At 46.6% G+C, this 27,983-nt stretch overlaps 1 protein-coding gene across 1 annotated transcript in view; it reads right to left on the bottom strand.

Annotated features, from left to right (window-relative positions):
- The window catches only part of LOC138513668 (protein mono-ADP-ribosyltransferase PARP12-like), a 294,555-nt gene that overhangs the window by 144,666 nt on the left and 121,906 nt on the right, over window positions 1-27,983 (bottom strand). Inside the window, exon 4 of the mRNA XM_069628728.1 lies at window positions 19,870-19,971. Coding sequence (XP_069484829.1) covers window positions 19,870-19,971 — 102 coding nt within the window. The remainder of the gene's footprint in view (window positions 1-19,869; window positions 19,972-27,983) is intronic.

Here is a 27,983-nt window from a genome sequence, read left to right as displayed (position 1 = left end):
AAATTGTACCATTCGTGACCATTTTAGCAAACAAGGGAAGCGGGGGTGTCCCCTGCACCTTTGTTCGCTATAATGACATTGGGGGTGTCCCAGCTTGAAAAACAACATTGAGAAAAAAAAGGACCCTGCAGCACCATTTCCCATGCACAGTGAAGGGAACCGGTATCGCAGAGGGATAGAGGAGTCAGCGGCACACAGCGAAGTGTGCCACCAAAAGGCAAGTAGGCAGGTAGGGAAATGCGGGTTACCAGAAATATCCGCGGGAGAGAAAATCGAAAGTCATTTTCATTCAAATGACATTTGTTTTTTTCTTCATCAGACATTTTGGATTTAATTAAATCACGGACAATCACAAAGAATAGCCTTCGAAGTGCCCCTGGACGACCCAATGTTTGACCAGTTCTGAGTTTGGGCTACTGTCCTGCAGACATCACTGTTCCGAGTTGAGGTCTGGAACTTGGGGGAACCACAGTGTGTGCAACAAGACTTGCCTCTACGAAATGTTATGGTCTTAGCATCAAGGGGACCCGAGAGGGGGGGGGGGGGAGTCTGAATGCGGCAAGTGAATCACATTGTGTCGCTGTGCATCGGTGGCTGTCGCCCGAAACTGCTTACAGCAGCAATAGTCGATGACCAGAGAACTGCTCGAACCTGCAACCCCTGGGAATCAAGGATGACAGTGGGAAAAGTGACCTAGGACCCTCTTCAACCGACCTGCCAATCCTGTGAAGAATCTGAGTACGGTGGGGTGTGGGAGGGGGGTGTGAGTTGTAGCGATACTTACCTGAACCCCCAACTCCCTTTAAAATGTTCTGGGGACTTTGAGAAAGTTTTGTATCACTTTGGCTTTGCCATTGCTGGTTTGCACAAGCACTCCGAAGGTTGGTGTTCGATAAGAATTAATGCAGTCCAACTGGTGTGTGACTACACAAAACGTATCTCTTGGTATTAGGTAACCCACCTTTTATATAGGCATGTGCAACACAAGTTGGTAGTGTGACTGAACAGCCAGGCTTATCTTAAGAGGGGTAAGGAACAAGTTACTTACCTCTAACTGTTGTTCTCCAGCATAGGTTTGGCATGGATTCACATGCTCATGAATATTCTCTGTCACTTTCACTTACAAACTGTCTTTCTCCCATAAACCAATCACTGAGCTCTGGGTCATGCTGCCCCCAGCCAATGCCTAGCCTCTCCCTAAGCCCCTCCTCTGGCAGCCATCTTCAGATTTGGTAACACGTAAAGTGTCAGTATGACCAAGAAGAGCCGCAGAGGGGCAGGAGGGAGGATTGACATGTGAATCCATGCCAGAGCCCTGCTGGAGAACAACAGTTACAGATAAGTAAATTGTTCCTTCTCCAGCATGGGGTCTGGCATGGATTCACATGCTCATGAATAAAGAAAACATAGCAGTACATACATACACAACCACAGGAGGTGGCAAGGCTCAAACGAAGCAATTGCTTTTACCTCCTCACAGGCTCACTTTCAAGCAAACAGGTTGCGTAGCACTGCTTGGCCGACCCTGGACTCCTCTCTGGAAGGTTCTACGTGATTTCGCCGACCTATTTTTGGTCGTGGTACTTTTCATCGACAGATTTTACATTGCCAGAAACCCTGTTTACTATTATAATAATACCCCAACCCCAACAAAACACCCACCAAAACAAAAAAAATAAAAAACAGGGTTTCTGGCGATGTAAAATCCGGCGATGAAAAGTACCACGACCAAAAATAGGTCAGCGAAATGCGTGTATACCCTCTGGAATCCCTGTCGACGCAGTAGAATCTCATCAAGGTGTGCGTAGACCACCATGTAGCAGCCCTGCAGCTGTCCAGCAGGGGCACACCGGACACGAACGCCGTCGTCGTAGCGATCGCTCTGGTGGAGTAGGCTCTCGTACGGCCAGGCAGCGATCGGTTTGCCAACCGGTTACAGGGAGTGATACAGCTGGAGAGCCACATGGAAATGGAAGCCTTGAACAACGTTTTGTCATGGTTCACAGGACCAATGTTCATGAAAAGGTGCGACGTCTACCGGAAACTCTTTGTGCGGGCCACATAAAACGTCAGCGCTCGAGCCACATCCAGCGAGTGCAAAGTCCTTTCAGCCGGCGACAAAGGCGTTGGAAAAAACACAGGCAACACGAAAGGCTTGTTGAGATGAAATGCCAATGGAACCTTAGGCCTGAAGGAGGGGTGCGCCCAGTGCACCACCCTCGTCCTGTGGAAAGTCAAATAGGGCCGCTTACAGGACAGGGCTTGGAATTCACCCACCCTCCTGGCAGAGGTGATGGCCACGAGAAAGGAACTTGAGAGGGGCTCGATGCATAGGCTCGAAGGCCCCCCTCCACCCCCATGAGCCTCGTCAACACCACGTTGAGTTCCCACGCCGGGGCAGGTGCCTTCACCAGCGGGAATTATCAGAACAGTCCTTTGATGAACTCCTTGACGAGATGGTGTGACCAAAGAGAAGACCGTTCCAGAGATCTGGTGTAGCGGGAGACAGCCGCCAGATGCACTTTTATGGAGGCGTGTGCCAGCCCCGCCTTCCAACGACAACAAGTACGGAAGGACCTGACGGCCGTGACCCTCAAAGGGTTAACCTTCTGCGACCGGCACCAAGTTGCGAACCGCTTCCACTTGTACCAGTAGCACTAAAGGTCGACGATGCTCTGGCCCTGGCAAGTACCTCCTTGCAGTCCGCCGGCAGCTCGTACCCACCGAACTCTAAGGCTGCAGGAGCCAGGCCTTCAGGTTCAGCGATCCTGGGTCGTGGTGCAGGATTGCATCTCCTTCTCTGGCGAGCAGATCTGCGACCACTGGGTAGATTGACTGGAGGTGACGTCGACAGGCTCAGAAGGTCCGGGTACCAAATCTGTCTCGGCCATGCCAGGGTGACGAGAATCATCTTGCACTGGCACTGTTTGAGTTGACTGATTACTCGCAGTAGGAGAGGCAACGGCTTGAACACGTACAGGAACAGACCCTCCCATGGGAAGGAGAACATGTCCCCCATGCTCCCCGGTTGTGGAACCTGCTGGAAAATCACTGGCACTTGGTGTTCGCCGCCATCACAAATAAGTTGATCTGGGATCTGTCCCACCTGAGGAAAAGGTTGTCCACTTGATCCTGCCAAAGTTCCCACTCGTGGCAAGAGAACAGCTCCCTGTTGAGAGTCAGCAACTGTTTTTGACTCCCACCAGATGAAACGGAATGAGAAACCGCCCCTGGGCGTCAGGTTTAGTGCCACAATTCCTGCGCCTCCCTGAAGAGCGCTGGGGATATAGCGCCCCCCTGCTTCATGATGTAAAAGATTGTGGTGGTATGGACCGTGAAGACTGTCACCACTTTGCTCTTGAGGGACGAAAGGACGACTTGAGGGCCCAAAACACTGCCTGCAGTTCCAGGAAGTTGATGTGTAGCTCCCAAGTGGGGCTGAACACTGCAATGTCATCCAAGTATGCCATGCAGAAGTTTTGCATCCCATTCAGAACCCGATTCACCATCCTCTGGAATGTAGCTGGTGCATTTGTGAGTCCAAAAGGCATAACCTTAAACTGGTACAGGCCCCCTGGGGTAGAAAATGCAGTTTACTCCTTGGCATGGTCTGTCAGAGCTATTTGCCAATCGCCTGAGATCAGGTCAAATGTGCTGAGGAACTTGGCTGAACCAGATTTGTCAACCAGCACATCTGTCCTGGGTAAAGGATGGGCATCAGTCATGGGGACTGCATTAAGAGCTCTGCACACTATCTCAATTCCTTGGTTCCTGCATTTGGTACTAGTACAACTGGACTAGCCCATGGACTTGTAGATGGCTCCATTACCCCAAGATCGAGCATGTTCTTGACCTCTTCCTATATGTGGGATCTTACATCCTGTAATCCCTGCACTTGACAGGGAGACTGTCACCAGGGAGAATATCAAGGGGTCAAGCCTGGTGTTACCGAAACCAGGGAGGCAAACTGATTAACCAAGCCTTGCACTCCTCCTGTTGTTGCAGAGTCAGACCTGAAGAGAGTTTTACTCCTTCAATTTTCTCATCTGAGGGTTGTCCCCTGAGGTGATCAGGGAGAGGCTCACTCTCCTCGCCCTGTTGATCAGAGGCTAGAAGCAAAGCTCCTAGTTCTGCTCTGGAAACATAAGCCTTCAGACGGTTAGTGAGATAGACCCTAGGGGCCTCCTTGGAATTGCCCAAGTCCACTAAATAATTGACCAAGTTTACCCACAACCTCGAAGGGTCCAATCCATTGGTCCTGTAAGGCCCTCTGTCTTGTACCCTAACTAGAACAAGCTGGTCTGGAGTAAATGCCACCATGTTGGCCTTCTGGTCATGCCAATATTTGACCAGAGCTTAACCTGCTTTCAAGGTATCAGAAGCTTCCGTCATCATGAGTGCAATTCTCCTCCGGAGACCCAGCACTGGCTTGAGGGAAGGAGCACTCTCAAACCCATCCTTGATCAGGGCCAAAGGGCCTCTAACCGGATGACCATAGAGAAGTTCAAAGGGGCTGAACCCAACCGCTGCTTAAGGGACTAAGAGAAGGCATGGTAGTAGAAGGTCCCACTTTCTTATAAGGGGTTTCTCTAAAGCACCCATCATGCTTTCAGAGTTCTATTAAACCTCTCCACTAACCCATTCGTTTGGGGATGGTAGGCTGTTGAGAACTTGTAGGTCACTCCACATTTTTACCACATGGTCTGCATGTAGTGGGACATAAAATGTGACCCCCTGTTAGAGATTACCTCCTTAGGAAAACCTACCCTGGTAAAGATACCAAGGAGGACCTTAGCCACTGCCTGAGAATTAACAGTTCTCATAGGTATGGCTTCAAGATACCTGGTAGCATGGTCAACCACAACGAATATAAATGGAAGTTGGAGGGTCTAGGGGACCAACAATGCCAATCCCCACCCTCTCCCTCAAAAGGAACTCCCACTACACTGGGAGGGGCACTAAAGGTGCAACATTCTTGGCCCCACTCTTGCCAGAAATCTGACAAGCGGGACAGCTCTTACAGATTTGTTCTACATCAGACCCCATCTTGGCCAGAAGAAATACAGAGATAGCCTCTCTTCGGTCCTCTTGAAACTCAAGTGGCCAGCCAGAGGAATCTCATGGGTTAACTGTAAGAACTGTGGTCTCACCTACTGGTGCACTACAAGTATCCTGTAGTCTCTTGGGATAGACTCAGTAGGATCACTGTAGATGAGCTCATCCTCCCAGTAAAGCTTATGCTTCCCTGGCTCTTGCCCGCCCAGAGAGGGACACTCTCTTTGACTTCTGCTGAAGTCTGTCCTAGAGGGTCCACCTTCTGCAAGAAAAGTTTGCAGCTCAGGATGTTCTTTAGGATCCAGATCTCCAACATAAGGAAGGTTTTCTTCCAGCTCTGTTTCACCAGTAGCGGAGTCTTCCGAGTTTAGTTATTCCTGCCACTCAGCTTCAGCTGGGGAAAGGGTCACTGGTGTGACCTGGGACTGTCCTCGTCCTCGAACAGGTTTAGGTGTAATACGTTTCTTTCTTCCAGAGACCTTGGGTTTCCCTTGTGTCTCTTTCTTTGGCTTGGAAATAGAAGGGTGTCCTTCCTGTGGACTGGGGGTAAGGTCTTGTTTGCTCCTGCTTCCTTTTACTGGGAGGCCTGGGGTGCTAGATACAACTCCAAGAGTTTTTAAATCATTACCCAACAGGACTCTCCCAGGCACTCATTTTGTGCACTGACGGGTATTCGAACAGTCATATTATTGCACTGGATGAGAGCTGGTAGTATGTTAATGTTAAAGGACATTTGTACCGTGCACTATCTCCACCGAAGTGGTCCCCTGTTGCTCTGGCAGCTCTGAAAAAGGGGAAGAGAGGGGGTGGGTTAGTGGGAATAAACTGGAAAAGTGCAAGAGAGCAGTGATGTGCTGTTGGCAGCCATAGCTCGGTGGGTCCGTTGGCTGGGCTTGGGGTGTTTTATGGTCCGTAGTCATTGTGTGCTGTTGTGCAAGTCTATGTGTGGTTTGTTTTGTTGTTGCATTGTTGTGAAGTTTGTGCGGATTGCTGCGTTTTAGGCTTGTGGTTGTGTTTGGTTATAGTTTGAGAGGTGTATGCAGAGGGATGGAATTGTTAGTTGGTTGGTTAGTTGGCATTGCTGTCCTTGCAATTGTGAGATTCCATCTAGGTGCGGTACATGCTAACAGTCACATTTCTGTCTAGATGCGACTCGAACTAGGGTTCAGAATCCTGAGTGTGGTGCATGCTAACAGTCACATTTCTATCTAGATTTGATGCAAGCTAGGTTCATAATTCTAAGTGTGGCTTATGCTAACAATCACATTTCTGTCTAGATGCGACGCATACTAAACTTGAGAATTCTATCTAAGTGTGGCATATGCTAACTGTCACATTTCTATCTAGATGCGACGCGAGCAAAAGTTCAGAATTCCATACGTTTGGCACATGCCAACAATCAAATTTATATCTAGATGTGACGCAAGCTAGGTTCAGAATTCTAAGTGTGGTGCATGCTAAGAATCACATATGCCAACAATCACATTTCTGAAATTCCATCTAAGTGTGGCATATGCTAACAATCCTATTTCTATCTAGATGCGACGCGGGCTAAGCTTGAGTATTCCATCTAGGTGTGGCAAATGCTAACAATCACATTTCTGTCTAGATTTGGCGCAGACTAAACTTGAGAATACATCTAGGTATATTCATATTGGAACTGTAAGGGAGGATTCTCAGAAATGTGCGAATTCCCTTCTACCTTAGAGACCCCCAGCACTTTTGCTGGACTTAATGACTTATCTTTTATCCTGGAGAGAGCGAGACCTTTTTCCCACTTCCTCATATATTTGTCTTTGATCTGAACTATTTCTTTTGGTTTTGGAGTCTGACAAACAACTCCATAGGCATCATCTTTATACATTGTGTCACACAGCACCTTCAGTGCAGTGGCACAGGGAAGTCTTTCATATTTCCCAATGGTTTGCAAGCCTTCTCTTGGATAAACTACTGTTTCCAAGAGCAGTGAAGTGAAATTGACTTTACTTACATTTGTAACTTTCTAGACCCAGCTCACACTATTTTACAATAGGGTGCTGGAGGGGTTACTTAGTATCCCCTTTGTCTAGTTTCTCATGTAACATTTTTATGTTACCCTTTCTACAATTAATAGCTGGTGGCAGTGGTTTACTTTTTACTACCATTGTGTGTTTTCCAGGGGGCTGCAATTGCAGCCACAGTAAAGCACCCATGGGGCCCATTTTGTCAAAATGGCCCGGTCTTCTTTTTTCGCCATTTCTTGTTGGAACGGTCCATCATGAGATTTACTCTGTGCACCAAATCAGGTTTGGTCCCTTTGTTAGATTTGTCTTTGACAGGTTTCACTGCTGAAGCCTGTCTCTGGCTCCAGCATGTCTCGCTGGGGCAGGAAGAGAGTGAGGTTCCCGAAACTCCCTGTGCTTAATCTCCTAGGTGACAGGAATGCACCCAAAGGTGATTGGCTGGCTGGCTGTCCTTGGAGGACAGCCACCCTGCTGTGTGAGTGACAGCTAGGCTGTGAATGAATGGGAGAAACCTGCATAAAAGGCGAGGTCTTTTGATTGGAAGGCAGAGTCGACCACTAGAGGAAGGAATCCAAAGAAGAACTTGGTAGAGACGCCTGCTGCAACTCCTGGACCGTAGGTTTGCCCGGTGAAGCCCTGCTGCAGTGCTGAAGCTCCAAATTTGCCTCGACTACAGAAGCCCTGCCAGGACGACTTCTCCCCTTGGGTTGGTGGGGCCAATCAACCCCAAAGCGAACTCGTCTGGACATCTTCTCGGAGCCGGCTGTACTTCCATTGCTGCTGCAGGAACCGACTGCCAGGGAGAGGAATACCAGAATCGAGAGTCTCGTTTTTAAGTCGGACCCAAACTCCAAGAAGATCCTCCGGACTACCACGAAGCAGGACTGACCGAGCCTGAGCCACCTCCATAGAGTGCTGGACCCCAGATGTGACGAGGTGGTGCTACTCACGAGAAGCTGAAACCGTGAAGTGCCGCTGATCTGAACTCTGTCCATTGCTGCCGCCGACCTTCAAACCGTAGTGCAGGAGTCGCCAAATGTCCTCCCTCTTGTCCCCACGACTGAGGCCCAGGAACAACAGGATCTGCCATACTACAACTGGAACAGAAGCCAGCTGGAACCAATTTCTTCAGAACAAAAGGTACTGTAAACTAAGGGGTACTTACCTCTTGATGTATAGCCTTACTAGCTCTCAGTTGAGACTTGTCTTGGTTGCCTTTTGCAGAGTTGCTTGCAGCATTGCCCCTCACAGGCCTCCCAGCTTGTGCCCTACAGTGATTTCATTTAATACAAAGATTTCTAAAACATTGTGCAAGACTATTTACTTACCTGCAAGAAGAACTTCAGCTCCCCCAGACTTTGCTCAAGTGACATTGGCTGTCCGGGCTCCCCGATACTCTTCTAACCTCTGACTATGTGTGTTGATTCGTCCCCAAGTCACACATTCTATAACTTGTGTAGCTAGGAAAGGGTTAAATTACTTTGCATTGTGGGGTTCAAAAGTACTCGCCTGCTTAAGAATATTTGTGGACCATTGTGTTATTCCCTAACCTTTTTCTTTTGACACCATACTCAGTATTGCTCTAAATGTGCCAGTGAGATATGAATGTCCACAGTGTCCTAGTTATTTAAGTCACCTCAGGGTGTAGGAAGTGTCCATGTGCCCTCCCAAATGGGCATCTACTGATTTAGTGAAATTGAGAGTGTGTATTTATTGAAGCATATTTTTGTGTTACATATGTGCTCCCTTCTAAAGAAGGCTTATTCAACTGACTGTTAAATAAATTAATAATTGTTCAATCAAGAAACCTTGAGTGGAAGTGTTTGACTACCAGTCACTGTGAATCGCTATGTTATAACCCTACAGCTCCCATTGACCCCTCTTGCGATACGCCTGGCTGCTCAGTCGCTCTACCAACTTGTGTAGTACATGCTTATACCAAAGGATGAGATAACTATTGCCCAGGGGACAAGGCTGGTGCAGTCTCCCACAGGGTACTGCATCCAATCTTGCCTAACGTTTGGATTGGGCCTCCTGCAAGCTTAGTGAGACCTTTGGGTGCCTTAGCTACATCCTCAGGTTTGAAGAAACGTTCATCTATCACTGTAATGCTTGCCCCAGTGTCTCTAATGGCAGGGATCTCCTGACCATTTACAAGTACACTGCCCTTCTAATATTCTTTTGTGTTATCCGGTATGGAGTTGTACACATCCACATTCTGTTGTTCCCACAGATCCAGGGAAACTAACGAAAAACACACGCTTGAACTGCAATGGGCAAAGTTACCACTTGCCATTTCAACTTCTCCCTCAGGGATGAAGGCTAAGGAGGCAATGTGGACCCCTGAAGGTTTACCCTTACATCTGGCATCCCTGTTCACATGATCAGTAGACCCACATACAAACCATTTCTTAAATGCTCTCTGGAATGGGGGTTTCTGCTGACCTACCTGTGGTTTAGCACCAGATGTTTCACTAGACTTACCAGATTTCCCATTGAATGTACCCTTACTGTGTTAATGGCCCTCTTTTGGATGGCTGGAATTAGAATTCTCTGTCTCCTCTTTCTTGTGCTGCTTCCCCTCTTCCTTTTTATGAGTTGCCCCATGGTCCTTGTGAGTGGCCCTGTTGGCTACCCACAAGTCAGCTTTTTGGGCTAACTTTTTGGGATCAATCTCTTGTGTGTCAGCCAGGTGCTGTCTCAGCTCAGGAGAGCATGCATCAAAAATAGATTCTAACAAAACAGATTTCTCATTCCTTCAAAGGTGTTCACTCTGTAATCCTTAACCCAAACATCTAAGTTCTTTAAACACTCACATATGCAGGAAGCCCAATGAGTACGATCAGTATTTATGAGGGTCCTAAATCTCTAAAGGTACTGGGAATGAGTTTTCCCAAATCTGGCTATTAATGCCAGCTTCACGGATTCAAAATCCTCTCTCTCAATGGCACCCAACCCCATTACAGCATCACAACCATTCAGGGGGAGCCTAGACATGAGCTAAGGCGTTAAATCATTCCCACTGATTCCTTGAAGACCATAGGTGTATTCAAATGTACACAACCAATCCAATCAAGTTTTACATCATACATACTCACTGCTTCTATGTGAGAGGGAAGCAGATTCAAGAGACAGCCTTTTCATAGCCATTTCATGGTGCATTTCCAGTTTCGAGTTTGAGGTCCTGATGTTTGGCTTCAGTTTGAGCATTTAGCCTTTTGAACTCCAACTCTAATCTTTTGTTTTCAAGAGAAACATATTATGGGCTTAATGTTGGACCTTGTGTGGTCCCAATGGAAATAGGCTGAGGCAGAAGGGCAGGCTGTGGCAAAGAGGCCCTCTTCCTGGGACTCCTCTACCTCCTCAGACTACTCTTGCAGAATGGAGTTAGACTCTAAACTGTCATCGTCTTCAACATTTTCATTATTGCTTAGGATATTAGGTGTTGCAGGTCTACTACCCAAACATTGGTGATTAAACAACCTTGCAATGAATTCACATTTCTTCCCTTTTGCAGGCAGACCCCTGACTTTGCACATATATTTCAGTTGACCTACTGTCAGAACAATCAGGCCTGCCTCATTGAAGTTATCCATTGTTGGCATGTTACAATTGCTTTACTTTTTTTTGGATGGAGCTTACCCTTGTGGTTGGTTTAGTTGGACACGTACAACAAATACTCAATGTAACCACTCTACACAAATCCTCACTGCCTCCACCAATTTTAGGCAAGGCTGTATGCAGTAACCCTCAGGGAGACTACACCAGTCTTGTCCACTTGGTATTAGCTAACCCAACTATCGGTATAGGTCTGTACTACACCACAAAATGGTAGGCTTACTCTCAAGGTTTTCTAGTAAAATAATTATTTATTTAACGGTCAGTTTTAAATAAGCCTTCTTTAACAAGGACAATATGCAAGAATAAAAACATACTTCATAACACGTTATCAAAATCAAGATAAGCAAGTGGATAATCGTTAGATATGCTTCCTACATACTTTCTACACCCCGGAGGTGACTTCAATTTACTAGTACAGTATTGGCATTTAAATATGACTTTTTGTACTTGATCAAATTCCGAGGTTGTGGAAAAGGAAAAGGTTAGGGAAGGAACGAAGTTAACAGATTGTCACAGCACGTGAATACTTTTCAATCTACCATTCAAGTCTAGATTAGATCTTTCCCAGCAATACAAGTTTACTTATGAACCACCTATGAGGGACAGTTGGAATCAAAGTCAATGGGTCCAAGAGTCTGCAGGAAGCCAGGACAGCCAAAGTCAATTTGAACAATGTCTACGAAGCGGAGGCACTTCTTTAGATAGCACAAAGTGTTGCACAAAGTTTAGAGGGTTTGTAATGAAATCACTGTTGACCCAAAAGCTGTTGGGCTTGTGAAAGACAGAGCTGAGATCAACAAAAAGCAGCTACTGCAAGTCTCCAGTGAGATAATGCAAGCTACAGACAAAAGAGGTAAGTACCCCTTAGTCAAGACAGTACCTTAGGTTTGAAGAAGAGGATCCATCTGGCTTCTGTTCCGGTTGCAGTCTTGCAGATCCTGGGTTCCTGGGCCTCAGTCGTGGGGACAAGAGGGAGGACGCCTGGAGGACTCCTGCACTGCGGTTTGAAGGTCGGCGGCAGCTACGGGCTCTTTTCAGTACAGCAGCACTTTGTGGTGTCAGCTACCGGCAAATAGCACCACTGCAGATCTTGGACACTTGATGGGCTTCCCTTGCTTCTGGAGTTCAGCACTCTGGTGAGGTGATTCAGGCTTCGGTTGTCCTGCTTCAGGAGGGTTCTCAGGATCTTCCTAGAGCTCTAGCCTGGCTTAAAGATGATGCACTCGACTACGGATTTCTCGACCCCTGGCACTCGGTTCCAGCAGCAGCACGGAAGTACAGCCAGTTGGGGAAGGTCCTCCAGCAAAGTTAGTCTTGGGGTTAGTTGGTCACACCAACCCAAGGGAAGAAGTTGTCCATGTTTCGTCCAGTGGTCGACTCTGCCCTCAGTCCAAGAAACCTCGCCTTTTATGAAGGTTTCTCCCCTACCTGCGCAGCCTAGCTGTCACTCACACAGCGGGAGCCAATCCTCGATCTCGACCTCTTAACTTTCTTCCTCTGAGAAGAGTCGCCTCTCGATTCGTCGGTTTTTTGGTTGGGCTAGATGATTTGAGGTTTCGCTCTACCTTCAATTTCCCCTTTCATTCCTTCAAGGCCTTTCCTGTCATTGACTGGCACTTGGAGCAGTCAGAGGTGTTATGCTCCACCCCGAGGCACCATAAACATATACGTTGTGGATCGGTCAATGACATTTTCGACCCAGAATCTCGACACTTCTTGAACCCGGTCTTCGGGGTAGTCTGTGTCAACGAAGAAGATGTACTCGATTTCTCAAAGTAATGAAGTCGTCTGAAGTAAAGACATTGAGTCAATGCCATCAACGCACAGCGCCCTCTGCCAAAAAAATAATTCTGTAGCAGCTGAAGTCGTCGGCAATCGAATATTAAAGATGAGGAATAGGTGAGAGGACACAATCCATTCAAAAGAAGCAGAGTTTCGGCCTTGTTGTATTCTCTGTCTGTCACACTTCACGGGTGGGGAGAATAGCAGAAGATTGGCCCGTGGAACCATTGGGGAGGGATGATCAATGGGGAGAGAGCGAGAGAAGTATAATCGGAGGGCTCAGAGATAGGAAGTTGTGGGTTGTTTGGATGAGGTCAGAGGAGGCACATGTGAGCCAAGAGACCAGGCTGAGGAAGAACGGTGCAGAGGAGCATGGAGGAGGTGTGCAAGGTGAGGTATTGGCTGGTGAGAGAAGTGGTACTCTAAGTGAAGCAGTGTGCTTATGGGGACTAAACGAAAATATCTTTAAAAAAATGAACGGTTGAAATGATCGGATCTCGGCTGTACAAAAATTACATACAGCCGAAAATGCCGAACCTTTTTAAACATTCGGTTTTCATTATAGCGAACAAGAGAAGCAGGGGTGTCCCCCGCACCCTTGTTCGCTATAATGGAATCAGGGGTGGTGGGGGTGTTTCCTGCATCCAAAACAACAAAGTTTTGGGGAAAAAAATAAATTAAAGAAAAGTACCCTGCAGCGCTGGGAAGTGAAAGGAACTGGCGCTGCAGGGACTCGGCAGCCCACAGCGAAGTGTGCCGGTAAGAAAGGGGGTGGGTGAGAGGGGTCTACAAAGGCCATTTAGCTGTGGGGTGCTTATTTTGAATACAAACATTTAGAATTCGACATTTTCGACTTCGAAATGTTCGTATTCAAAATAATCACATGCATCCTGTGTATGAGGGCAGTTGTAGGAAAGAGTAAGGTGTGAATGTAAATATGTGTGGGGAATTGAAAGGAGGGTGACTGGGAAAGATGGGTTTGAGGAGAGGAGTGGTGGGCAGAGTAGTAGTTAAGTGAGGGGAGAGTAGTGGTGAAGAGAGGGGAGAATAGTGGCGAGGAGAGATATACTAATTGCTAATGCGCCAATTGCTGTGATCTGCTGCATGTGAGAGCAGTCCACTCACTCTTAAAACAGCCTTTAGTTTGCAAGCTCGCTCGGCTGTGATCCTTTCTGTTGTGGGAAACTACATTTCCCAGCAGCCTTAGGCACCTTAAATCAGGTGACCAGGCGCACTAGCGCCGGCACACCGGAGGCAAGCCCAGTCTTCCTCAGTCATCGCCGGAATCGGCGTGTTGGCGTACTCTTCCCGAAACCGGTTCTCAAGGTATTCTCCTCAGATCCTGTATTACTGTATGCAATTATCTTTGCCTGATCATTTACACATGAGATACTAATCTGTTATTAGTGGCACTTGCCGGTCACTAGGTCCACAGGTTGTGGCTGTGCATTTCTCCCACTGCCCCGTTTTCTTCGATAGTGTCACTATCTTTGAAATTGCTCCTATAAGGCAGTTTATCCCCGATTCAGTACACTGTGTGCTAGTTGCAGCTCCTAACCCATCTGGGCCGCATATTGCGTTCCTTAGGTTAGCTACCTCTGGAATTAATATGGATTACCTGAACAGTCTTAACCTTCTGCTTGCGGCTCAAAAGGCTCACTGTATCTACTGTGGACAAATATCTATCTCTGAGACGAGATCCCTTAGATGTGTTGCCTTTGGCGACATCCATCCCAGTGGGGAATGATGATTGCGCACAGGATTTATGCCCTGACAAATGCAATAAGGATTCCTACACAATGACGACATTACCTTTAGCCAATCATGGGTTACAATTGAGCGTCTCGCCTCAGGCTATGCCTCTGAGCGGACTCCACCCTACCTCCTACGCTGAGTAAGGATCACCTACTAAATGTAGTCAAAGCCTCTAGTCCTTTACTTCTACCTCGTAGATTACGCCCAAGATGGACAAGTATTCCACCTCCGTCCATCAGTTGGCAATAACCCCACATATTATTCCTGCCAACACTGTAACAACTGAGGATTGGTTACCAATAGATCGGAAAAAAAGTGTACAAATATATAGGATTAAAATCAATACTGCAAGTACATATGTTCCTGACCTGTATTTAACTGTACACTAACCAACTAATATCCACTAGACTGTCATGATTATGGTTCATTACAGCCCTATCCTAGTGGGGCATTTCTTGAAATTGTATTTCAAACTATTGATGCTTATGTTTACCTCTGTATTCTTTTGTTCAAGTTATAATGTTATGTGAAAAAATGTATGACTACAATTGAGCTGTTCCTTTCTCTCGTTCTGTTTTTTTTACTACAGAATAGACTCGAGACTTATGCTCTATTTTTATCTGTTCATTTATTAACATATCAGGACATTATATTATTTTGTTGTTTTGATAAGAGAAGCTTTTTGTAATAAAATTGCATCTAAAGCAGTGGTTTCTCCCATTCAGATTGAGCACACTGGTACAATGCAATATACTTCACCCTTTTAGGGGGTTCTAGACTACATCACTAGTATGAACTATTGGTGATTCATTGAAAAAACACCACGTATTTAACTGTAAATAACTACATACTAAATCTACAGTATGTTCCAACTTTGTTTGGCGGCTACCCCTCTTGTGAAACACTAACAACCAACAAGGCTATTACTAAACTCAACTGTGCCTTACTTAACACCGGTTCACACCCTAAACATGCTGCTAACATTTATTATTTTATCCTGGAAAAAGACCTTGACGTATTGTGCCTCACAGAGACATGGTTAAACGAAGCCAGTGGTCCTCTGAGCTGGCTACTCCTGACGGTTATAGCACCTTCTGTCAGAGATGCCTTTCAGGCCAAGGGGGGCGGGGGTGACTATTATAGCAAGAAGCTATCTTAACTTCTTCCAATCTCCTCGTTTACTTAATGATTGTGAAAATCTTCACCTCAAACTGACTCAGTCAATGAATAGCTGCCTTAATCTTGTTCTGTTCTACCGTCCTCGGTTGAAACACCCAACTTTGACCATGACCTTCTCCACCTCCTCAAACTACAATGACCACATTGCTCCACACTGTTGGTGGGGGACTTAAATCGCTGGCGTAACGACACAGCCGACAAGCATTCAACACCACTCACATTAAAGGTCATACCCTTGATTGGGTTGTGGCAAATAATCTTATAGTTAACACGGTGGTCACCTCACCATGTATTTGGTCTGATCACTATCATATCTCTTTTTCTGCCTCTACTCCAATCCCACTCCCTAAACTACTCAACCCGCAGAAAACTGCAAAAATTCTGAACTTCACGAAAGTTACGCAGCTAGATTTGAAAGATTGCCTGGACTGTATCATGTCGGATACATCAGACTTGGATTCTCCCTCTATTCTTATTGATACTTTTATTACACTTATGCTCTCTATTCTGCATAGAGTGGCCCCGGTTAGGAATAAGTTGGTTAGAGACAACCCTTCCCATCAGAATTGGTTTACACAAAATCTGCACCAATTGAAAGTTGGAAAACGCCAGGCCGAGACCAAATGGCTTAAATGCCCATTTACAATAAAGATAAATGGAAGATTCTAGAGAAAGCCTATAGGACAGCTATTTACAAAGCTAAAAAACATGTATAACGAACAAATTGAGGAAGCTAATAGTTCTAAAAAGCTATTTCAGATTGTTAAATCTATAGAGAAACCCAGTGCCCTCTATATTAGTACAGTCCCCACGGACCAAGTCTGCACTGACATAGTGTGTCTTTAATGCTAAGGTAGATAAGGCACGGGATAAAATCAGATCTAAACTCCTGGCCGATAAACTTTCTTCCTTCCCTGCCCCTCCAGCCATCCCGAGTAATATGTCGGAATGTAGGTTTAGCTTTGCTCCCGTCTCTCTCGATGATATGATGGCTACTCTCTCCACCATACGTCCATCTCAGTGCCCAGAGAATACTTTCCCAGCTAACCGCATCCAAGATCATAAGGACATCGTTCCATCTTTCTTGACAAGATTTGTCAATTCCTCCTTCTCCACTAATAAAGTCCCTGATTCTATTAAAAAAAAGCTACCCCCCATCAGCAATTGCCACTTCCTTCTTAAGGTACTTGATAAAAGTGCCACTAATCAAATGCGAACATTTGTCGAGAAATCTAATATCCTCCACCCGAGACAGTCTGGTTTCAGACCGCGTCACAGCACAGATACTGCTTTGCTAGAACTACATACAGCACATGCTGAATAATTTGGATATTGGCCTCTCTGGCATGTTGGTCCTTTTTGTAACGCTCACCTGACTATCACGGAGGCGCTGGTCTAGTCTGGGTTGCTGTGGCCTCTTCGAGCGTGATGCGCAGAACTCGGAACAACGACTGAACAGGACCCTCAAATCTTGCTTGTCTGGCCCGTAGAAATATCCTTCTGCAGATGAGAAAGGGGATTAACAGTCTGCAGAATAGTGTGCTTGCTCCCCCCTTACCCCCTTCGTTCTTCTCTAACTTCCTCCGAAATCCCCGGTTGAAGCTCACCTTATGGTTTGAAAGGATGAACTCTTCATCCTGCTTCTGGTGCAGGGGCGCGTGTTTGTCCAGTTACTTCATTGGTTTTCAGAATGGCGCTGGCAAAATCCACTTGACTTTTCCGAGCGGAACGCCGTAAGTATGAAGATTACAAAAGTTCAAGTGTAGAGCCTCCTTTTCTGTTGCCTTCCTAACCTGTGATCTGTCCTTTATTTCAGGTGCAGAATGAAGGCGATGCGTTGAGGGATTGAATTGCCGATGGTAAACTCAGGTGAGTTAGCGATGGGGGTGATCCCTCTTAATGTCTTTATATTCCTCCAGTAATGTCTTTTGTCCTTTCCCCATAGGGGCCGGGGTGCGGTACCTGCCAACGAAGCGGCGCCGACCCGAAATGAGGAATGGTCCACCAACAGAAGACTGGTAAGTGTTATGGCGGAAAATTAGGCTTTCCAATATGTTCCTTCTGCTCACCTTTTGTCTCTTCTTCTCTCCCCTAGGCGCAGAGATGTGGCGACCGGTGCAGACAGTCGCGGTGGAGCCAGAAGAACTCCCGAGGACAGGTGAGTGAAGCGCGGCGCTGCAGCGAGCAACGCGGTGCTTTTAAATGAAAGTCTTTTCTCAGGAACGCTGGCGTGAAGGTTCCGGATGCAGGTAAGAAGTTTGATAAAATTCTTGGTTTTCACCTTTCTCTTCTTTCCTTACAGGTGTTCCAGGATCGAGGCGGGCGTGGCTGGAGACCAGATGCAGGAGCAGACACGGTGAGCGTTCAGCTGCTTGGATGCAGAACAACGCGAAGCGTGAGCTACTGTCTGGGCGTGGCTTAAATAGCCCCCAAAGTAGTTCCAGGTAAGTATCCTTCCCTGGCCACGCCAGAGTGGCAAAATAGTCCCAATAGAAAAATAGTCCCCTTCAGGTCTCAGGGAGGCCTGAATCTTGCAGCATGGTCTGCATCAGGTAAGTGCACAAAACACCTTCCTTTATGAGCCTGGCGCCAACGGCGCCAGGACAGAGTCCAAAGAGCCCCTATAAGGGGCCGCTGGGCTTTTACCCGGGGGCATGATGCCTGCTCCCGGGGGTGCTGGGCGTGGCCTGGTGCTCCGGGGGTAGGCATCATGACACTTTTGGACTTATCAGCAGTATTTGATCTCCTTGATCATGATCAACTTCTGCTTGTATTGGAGAAACAAGGCTGCTGCAATCCTGACTATCCTATGGGTGAAATCGTTCCTTCAGAATGGGTACGTTCGAGTGAGGCTACCTCTTCCCTTCTCCCCCCATCTCCCATGGGGTCCCTCAGGGAGTATGCATGTCCCCTTTGCTATTCAACCTCTATATCCAACACTTCTGTTATATGTTGGATGAGCTCGGAGTGCATTTCTCAAACTATGCTGATGACACCCAGCTAGCTCTTGAGCTATCTGGGGACTATGCCAAGGACACTAGTCTTCTTCAGACCACCTATCTTCATATTGAGACCTTGAGAAGTAAGAATTGGATGCGTCTAAATGTGGATCAGACCGAGCAGCTGGTCTTTAGTACCAAGCGTGCTCGAGCAAAATTACACTCCACTCTATCAATCATTCTCCATTCATGGCTGTCCAATACCGGTCTCAAAAAGTGTTACGATTCTGGGCTATCTCGACCCGCTGCTCAGTGCAGATGCTCACATCAATCAGACAGTAAAGAATGGGCCATAATATCATCAGCTGCTGAGAAACCTGCACCCTTTCCTGTCTGCGCCCAATTGCTCCTCTGTTGCTCGTGCAGCGGTCTTGTCGAGATTAGACTACAACAATGCTCCGTTAGTCGGATCCAATAGAAAGAACATTCAGACCCTGCAAGCCCTTCAAAATGATGCAGCCTGCATTATTGCCAAGAAATCTAGAAGAGAGCACATATCAGACAGACGGAGAGATCTTCATTGGCTCCCAGTTTCCACCTGGCTAGAATTTAAGGCTGCAGCACTAACTCACGGAGCCTTATATGGCACCGATCCAGTCTATATTGAGGATCTGGTCTCTTACGAGCCACCGAGGAAACTGCGTTCAGCCACTTTGCCGTTGGTAAAAATTCCTAAATTCTCTCTCGCAAATTGCTTGGGAAGAGCCTTTGCCACCAGGGCTGCTAAGATCTGGAATGCCCTGCACCTGGAGCTTAGGCTGATAAAGGAATACAATATTTTTTATCGGAAACTGAAGACTGCTTTTTCATCTAATCAAAGCTCGACCTTGATCTAATTCTTTCCCTGCCTCGCTGGCTCCTGCTTTCTTTTTCCGTTCCTGTACGTTTGTCCTTTGTGGTTGTGTGCCCTGATGCCTGCGGGCTTCGGTGCCCTATGAATCAATCAATAAATAAATAAAATATAGGTTCAAGGAGTAAAATCAGAGGAGGTTGGTAGACCTTAGTGAGAGGAACATTGGGAGGGATAATAAAGTGTGAGGGAGATGGTGGGAGGTGGGCATATAGGAGGAGAAGAGGGTGAGTTGAAGAAAAACGGGTAGAGGAACAATAAGGCAAGAAAGGAACAGTGGGGGTTAAACAGAGTTTCTGATGTGTACAAACCAATCCCATTGGTTAGGAACACCTAGATTATTCCCCAAGGAAGTTCAGATAGAAAAGGCCATCAGCAGCAGCCAGATCACATCAATGAAAATAACATTCATTTTGTACACATCTACACAGCTTAACTGCATTGTGCTGCTTTTATAATTTTTCTGCATGCTGCAAACTAATGCTAAGCTATGCTGCTCGTTTTTATCCTCACAATGTACCATTCGATACTAGCACTGTATGGGTGATTTCATTGTATGTTAAACAAATATCAGCAGTGCCTCTGCACCCCTGTCAAGAAGATTCCATAAAGACCCTGGTCTTACCTTGGTAACCACATCTTTTCCTGATGTGGAACAAGCAGATTTCCTCACTGCCTTCATCAACGCTTCTGCTTCGAGTAAGTGGACCAGGAAACGTGGCGCTCTCTGTAGGCAAAGGAATATGTTAATGAACCTATGTCATTTAAAGCATATTATTTACTCTGTGGCCTGTGTATATTATTGGGATTTGCTCTATTCTGAATTTTGAGAGATCTTAATGTCAATGTATTTCGGTGCCATGATGATGTTTTTATGGAAAACATGCGTGCTTTCAAACAATCTGGACTGACTTAACATTTCATTTTGTGCATTATTGCAGGAGATTTCACACAAACACAATGAAATAATATACTTTCCTATGACAATAATTTTGGGGCTGTTTGAGATTCATGAGCTGTGTATTATTTGGCCATCCAATGGTTTGTGCTGTATAGTGCACTTGTTTTTCACAAAGTTTTAAAATATAGTTATTGACCATGGGTGTGTCTGTAATGAGACTCATTTAGTGAACTGGCCCTTCACCACTGCTCTTCGAATTTGCCATCTTCGGATTTTGTACCTTACATTTTTTATTTACAAGTAAAACGAATAAAAGCAGCAAACCTTGTTCATTTTTGCAACATGATTGTGTTCTATATTGATTTGCTTCAGGTTTTATAAACCAGTGTTTTTCATCCTTTGGGAAGTGGGCTAAAAGGTTGGGGCAGTTTTGAATAGTTTTTTCAACAATGTGCCACACCTATACCTCAGCCCTCCTGCTGCAGTCAACGCAATAATATTTAGCCAATTATATAGAGAACTCCATGTTGCTGAAGGGCATATGTGCGATCATGGAAAATTGGTTAAAAAGAAATGAAGCAGTCTACTTTACTCTTGCTAAATGGGAACAAGTATGTTCTAGAAACTCCATGTGGATTTTTTGTCCCCAAAGGAAATCCATAGTTGTTTTTCAATCTAAACTATTTTGTCTTACTAGAAAAAACAATTCATCAAACAAATAAAGACTGCATGCAGCAGTGGATTATAGATCTTTGATAAAAGTTTCCATTTAATAATTTGGTTGATGAGTACGGTAGATAGTACCTCTCTTCTTAATGCAATTGTGTGAATAGATCATATTGATGGTTCCATGTCATTTCATTGCGGGATTTGTTTTGTGTTTTATTTTACCGCAAATATTTTAACAAAAAAACCCATCAAATTTTCTTTAAATTATTTTTGCAGGGGTGTCCCCCCCACATCCCCATTCCCTTTAATTCTGTATCTATTCCCAAACACCCACACCCCATATATATCATTTTCTAACCGCCCCTAAAAAATTCGATGGGTTTTTTCGTTTAAAAAATTGCTGTAAAAACCCCTGTGAAAATAAATCCTGCAATTAAATCACATCGAACCTAATCTAGGATGCTGCCACTAGGATGCTGCCATGATGCATACGTTTTAAAGGTTGAATGTAAAAGTCTTTCAAAACCCCACTCAATTCCCAGGAGAGTCCGGGTGCCCTGATAGCGGGTTGTATTTCTTTACAACCTTCTCTGATCACTGGCCAATCTAGTACTTCACCACAAACAGGTCTCCTTTTCTAAGCTTAAGGATGCTGTTGGTGCCGTCAGGGTCCCTCATGTGGACCCATACAATAAACCACATCTTTTATGAAAAATAAGTAGAAAAGTAAATCCCTGGTGTTCACATTACATCAGCAAAATGTTATGTTGTACACATTTTACCAATCTGTTCCATGTAGCCAAATAGCAAACTCTTGTATTTCAATGTCTGGCTTCTATTAAAATTGCCACACATTACTGTGCTCAGTCCAAATGCATAAATCCTACAAGTTGAGACAAATGGCTACATTAAACTACAGTAGGTTGACATAAATCATCACCATCTAGTCCCTTGTGAAAAATTGAGTATCTACAGTAATGGTGGCAGATGCAAATATTGAGAGTGCCTTATCTGTTGTGGCAAACAGAATTCATGCCAATGAGGACTTATTCTATTTGTTTTTTCGGAGTAATTGATGTATGAATGCAATCAGTGAGAAATGTAAGATAATGCCCCAGACCAGCAAATGAACAGAGAATTGCAAAAGTGGGTGTCTAGAAGCAAAGTCATGGCATAATGACGTTTCCTTTGCAGTGAATAGATCTGTGTCTGGTTTGCTGCTTTGGGTGATCTTCCTTTCACCACCCTGCCACCCTTTTGTAGGGCCTCACCACCCAATTCTTTTCTCCTTTTACCTGCAATCCTCTAGTCTCTTCCAGGTGTATCTCCTTTTCTGGTCCTATTGTCATCCCCCCTTTCGCCTCTCAGGCTGGCTGTGGGGGTCCATCTTTTGATCCCTCTTTAGACCACAGTTGCTCATCCCTCCTCTAGTCTCGTTTCTCTCCCTTCTCAGCCAAGGTTCGGATTATTACTGGCACTTCCTCGCCATCAGGCCTTCGGTATCCCTCTCTAAATATCTTGAGGCAGAGCGCCCAGATGGCCCTCCAGCTCCTTTCTTCTTCCAGGTTCCTGCCTGGGACAGTCTCCACGCTCACTGTGCCTCTTCTACACTCCAGGGTTCGGACACCAGGTTCCACCACTGACTTCCTGGTTTTAAGGCCTGCTTCCTCCTCCCCCGCTTGCTGATTGGTCTGTGTCCAAACTTGTATGGCAATTCATTAGGCCAAGCTTGTGCAAGTGTATGTATTGGTTTTCTAAATGTGTTTTTGATTGATTATGTATTTAGCAGTATTACAGAAACCACCATACCACAACCAGATAAACCCATGTCTCCATTATTTGCACCTGCCTATTTCCAGTCCTGAAGATTTCAAAATGGAGGGCCACACTAATGCCCCCATTCACCATTCAGACGCTCCTCTCCCTTTCCCACCTGTTCTCATCCCTACTGATCAAAGCCAGGAGTCATTTTCTTTTGTATTTCTTTTACAATTTTAATTAAATATTAAAGTTGGAATATTGTTGCTTTCTTTATTTTTACCATAGTATTTCAGTAACAAAATATTTCTACCTCTTCATTTACAGTATTCTTAATTTTTGCACGGCCATTTTTACTGTGTACCGATCGTAAAGAACATTGAAAGTGTTCCTACCCATCAGCAAACAAACAGAGGACAAACAAAAATGTCCTATTCAAAGACTGAACCCACTAAACACATTGTGAGTCTAGCAGAGAAATGGACACTAAAAATAGCACCAATGTGAACGGTGGTTTAAGTTACTTACCTGTAACTATTGTTCTCCATCATGGGTCTGGCATGGATTCACATGCTCATGAATATTCCCCGTCATCAGGCTGGGAATCCTTGGTAAACTGTAAAAACTGTATTTCTCCTCCAAACCAATCACTGTCCTCTCAGTCATACTGCCCCCTTCCAATGACAGTCCTCCCCCTAAGCCTCTCCTCAGGCAGCCATCTTCAGATTTGGTAAGCATGTAAAGTGGCAGTATGACCAAGAAGAGCCGCAGAGGGGTAGGAGGGACGGTTCGCATGTGAATCCATGCCTGACCCACGCTGGAGAACAATAGTTACAGGTAAGTAACTTGCACCTTCTCCAGCATGGGGTCTGACATGGATTCACATGCTCATGAATAACTAATACATAGCAGTACAACATTACATAACCATGGGAGGTGGCAAGGCTCAACAGAAGCAATTAACTCTTACCTCTGGAATAGGCTCACCTCAAGTGAACAGGTTGCATAGCACTGCTTGACCGAATCTGGACTCCTCCTTGAATCCCTGTCAACACAGTAGAATTTGTATAGCGACTCGATTTCTGCCCATCATGACATACTTAGCTCACGAAGACCAGGCAGGCTTTGTCCTTGGGAGGTCCACCTCCGACAACATCAGGAGATTATTTAACATTATGTCCCGTATGGATCAGGATGTGCAGGCCATGGCAGTCACGCTGCATGCTCAGAAGGCCTTCGATATGGTCTCCTGGCGTTACATGTGGCTGGTACTGGAGACAATGGGCGTTGGCCCGAACATGATTGGGTTCATCAAATTGCTATATACCTCCCCTGTGGTGCGAGTAAGGGTTAACTCCCTAACATCTGATCTTTTCACACTCTTTCGGGGCACCCGACAGGGATTGCCCTTCTCCCCAAACCTATTTGACCTAGCGATAGAACCGATGGCGGACCATGTCCGTGCATGTCACACTTGTAAGGGGATAAGACAGATAGATAACCCCGAAATTATATCCCTGTACGCAGATGATGTTCTACTATACATCAGAGATCCCACAACCCATCTTGACCCCATACTGAGAGACATCACCCGCATCGGGGCCCATTCCGGCTTCACAATTAATATATTCAAAGTCCGAGATCTTCCCACATACTAAATCTACCCAACAACCCACTACTGAATCCGTTGGTCCCCGGATAGTATCAGATACTTGGGCGTTCAAATATCCCTAACCAAATCTGCCCTACTGGCCGACAATTACTCGGCAGTAGCAGAAACAGTCGAGACCAAGTTGTCGCAGTGGCGCGGTCTTCCACTATCCATAGCTGGTCGACTATCCCTCATTAAAAAGATTCTACTCGCCAAGCTCCTTTACATTTTCAGCAACATACCCATATGGCCCGGGAAGGCCTACTTCACCAAACTACACATGCTTTGTGCACAGTTCCTCTGGCACTCTGGTGCGGTGCACAAGAAGTTGACTGACATGGCACTCCCATACAAACAAGGGGGGCTCACGGCTCCTGATCTGACCCTTTATTGGATTGCGGCCCAAGCCTAACATGCCACACTTTGGCACCCAGGCTCCCCAGCGTGTCCACATATCAAGTTGGAGCGACTGGCAGCTGCTGGCATGAACATAATGTCCCTTATTCTGCACCAACACTACACACCCAACTCTCCTATTGATCCAAATCAATGCGACCCTCCACGCCTGGACGCACCTGTTCTATCCGACACCGAGTCCTCCCCATGCTACAAATGGCTTCCTGTGTGGTTCAGCCACGGCCTGGAACCCACACATGACACCGCCTTGGCCTGGCACTGGGGTATCAAGCACTATCTGACTTCTACCCTGAGGGCAGGTTCATTGACCCCCAAACATGGAGACAGGGGCACACTAGATCCGCTGTAGAGACCCTTCAATATTATAGACTTTGGGACGCGTTTCGCACCATGTGGCCCTCATTTCCAGACTAGCCCCCTGATGATCCAGCGATTGCATAAATTGCCAACTCTGGTGGCGCCCGTGGCGTCATATCCTCGCTGTACAAGATCCTGCAGGACACTACCCCGACTCAGACTCTCAGGGCATGTGATGAATGGGCAGCCGAATTGGGCCTAGAGATATCTGACGAGGTCTTGGGGGAGATGTGCCTACACATCCAAAAAGTCTCCCTCAATTTTCGTCATCGCTCCATGCAATACAAGCTTCTAAACAGGCTATATTATACTCCACATCGGACCTCAAGGTCCACCCACACCACTGTACACACCTGCCCCCGCTGTGGGGTGGAAAAAGCTGACCATTTACATATGTTTTGGTCCTGTAATAAATGGTCAGAATTTTGGAAATGCATCCTAGAAACACTCGCTGCAATTACTGAAACGGCGATTGACCCTGATCCGTTAGCAGTTTTGTTTGGAGTTTGGTGTGGGGTCTGCACCGGACGTTCGGCTAAGTTTTTGAATATAGGATGTATGACATCCAAAAAATGTATACTCCAGGGTTGGAGGAGCTCCTCCCCTCCGGTCTTCCAGAATTTGGCTGTGCTTGCTCACCTGGTCACGAAACTGCGAAGAGGAATACCTGACCATGCTCCCCGCCCACTCACGTCCCAAAAACATCTGGGTTGAATTCAATACGTACCTCAACAACCAAAGTGACAGTGCGCCCAGGTCAGGCCTGTCCCCTGCTCCATCAAGGACTACTCCTGTAACATGAACTCTTCCTCCCATTTCTCTCATGTGACGTTCTGATGATATCACTGTGATTAATGTAAACTTTGTATAGATCTATAATTCACCTGTACTGCTCATCTGTTGCCTTGATGTGTGTGCCTAATGTATACCTCTGCCGCCAAAAATAAAAGTTAAAAAAAAAAAAAAAAAAAAACAATAGAATTTGTGAAAGTGTGCGTGGACCTCGACATAGCAGCCCTGCAGATGTCCAGCACGGGCACACCAAACGGGAACGCAGTAGTCGCATCGATCGCTCTGGTGGAGTGTGCTCTCGGACAGCCGGGCAGCGGTCGGTTAGTCCAACCAGTGACAGTGTGTGATGCAGCCGGACAGCCACCTTGAAATAGAAGCCTTGGAAAAGGCATTCCCAGGACCAAAAGGTCAAACAGTTGTGAAGTCTTCCGAAAAAACATTTGTGTGTGCCACGTAGGACTTAGGGCACAAGCAACTTTCCGGCGACACAGTTTTCGGGAAAAAACAGGTAACACCAAAGGCCCGTTGAGGTGGCATTCTGACAGAACCTTTGGCATGAAAGAGGGGTGCATATGCAGCACCACCCTCGATTTGTGGAAAGTCAGGTAAGGTTGCTTGCAGGATAGGGCCTGGATCTTACCTATCCTTCTGGCAGAGGTGATGGCCACAAGGAAAGCTGTTTTCATACCTTCCAAACTCTAGGGCTGCATGAGCCAAGCGCTCACGTTCAGAGATCCTGGGTCGTGATGAAGGATCGCGCCTCCTTCAGAAGGTCTGTGTACCAAATCTGCCTTGGCCACGCCGGGGCGATGAGTATCATCATGCATTGACACTGAGTATATTGATGACTCGTAGCAGGAGAGGGAAAGGAGGAAACGTGTACAGAAACAGCCCTTCCCACGGAAAGGAGAACGCGTGCCCAGGGTCCTCGGCTGGTGGAATCTGCTGGCGAACTTCTGGCACTTGAGTTCGCCACCCTCGCAAACAGATCGATCTGGGGTCTGCCCCAAACAGGAGGTCGACCTGATCCTGACAAAGCTCCCACTCATGGAAGGATCGCAGCTCCCTACTTAGGAAGTCTGCAATGGTGTGCTTGTCTCCCGCCAGGCGGAGAGGGACGTGGAACATCCCCTGTCCGACGGCCCAGCACCCCAAGTTCTTTGCTTACTTGCAGAGCGCCAGGGATCGAGTGCCCCCCTGATTCCTGATGTAAAACATGCAGGTGGTGTTGTCTGTGAAGATCCTCACCACCTTGCCTTTCAGAGACGGGAGGAATGACTTGAGGGCCCAGAACACTGCCCGTAGCTCCAGGATGTCGATATGAAGATCCTTCTCCTCTGGCAGCCACAGGCCTCTGGCGTGCAGACGTCCGGTGTGCGCTCCCCATTCCTCTAGGGAGGCGTCTGTGGTGTCAGTCTCCTGGTATGGCAGGCTTTGAAATCCTGTACCTTGGGCGACGTTGGAGCAAATGTGGCACCATATTATCGCCCGACGGATCTCGTCGTTGAGCGAGATCTTGTCAGTGAAGCTTCCGGGCACCTGTAGTTAACGGGCATCCAGGAATTCCAGAAAGGGTTGTGTTTGCAACCCGCAGAGCCGGATGAGGTAGATGCAGGACGGCATCATGCCCAGTAACGACTTCATGGCCAGTAACAACTTGATGGCCTGCACTGTGGCCGTCTTCGTCGATGACAGCTGTTGCACCTTCCCTAGAATGGCTGCTATCCTCTCCTGAGTGTGACGCCAGGCAACACACCGTATTGAGCCTGGCGCCCAAGAACAGCGCGTTCTGTGATTGGCGCTAAGCAGGACTTTGGATAGTTAATGGAGAATCCCAGATCCGTTAGTAGCCGGACGGTTGCTTCTGTGTCCGTCGGCCAGCTCCCACGAGCAGGCACGGATCAGCCAATCGTCCAGGTACCGGTACACGTGCATGCCCTGTAGATGTAGATGGGCCGCCACTGGTGCCAGGCATTTCGTGAACGCTCTGGCCGAAAGGTAGGGCCTTGAACTGGTAGTGCTGTCCCTGCACCACGAATCATTGAAACTTTCGATGTTTCTTGTGAATGGGGACGTGGAAATAGGCGTCCTCCAGGTCTAACGACGTCAAGAAGTCTCCTCTTTCCAGTTGGCCGAGCACGTGTTGGAACATGACCATCCTGAATTTTTGGGACTTAGGTATTTGTTCAGAAGT

The sequence above is a fragment of the Ambystoma mexicanum genome, chromosome 12, assembly GCF_040938575.1.
Source record: "Ambystoma mexicanum isolate Mex_15411 chromosome 12, UKY_AmexF1_1, whole genome shotgun sequence".
In the NCBI taxonomy this organism is placed as follows: domain Eukaryota; kingdom Metazoa; phylum Chordata; class Amphibia; order Caudata; family Ambystomatidae; genus Ambystoma; species Ambystoma mexicanum.
This window is presented reverse-complemented; position numbering and strand designations above follow the sequence as displayed.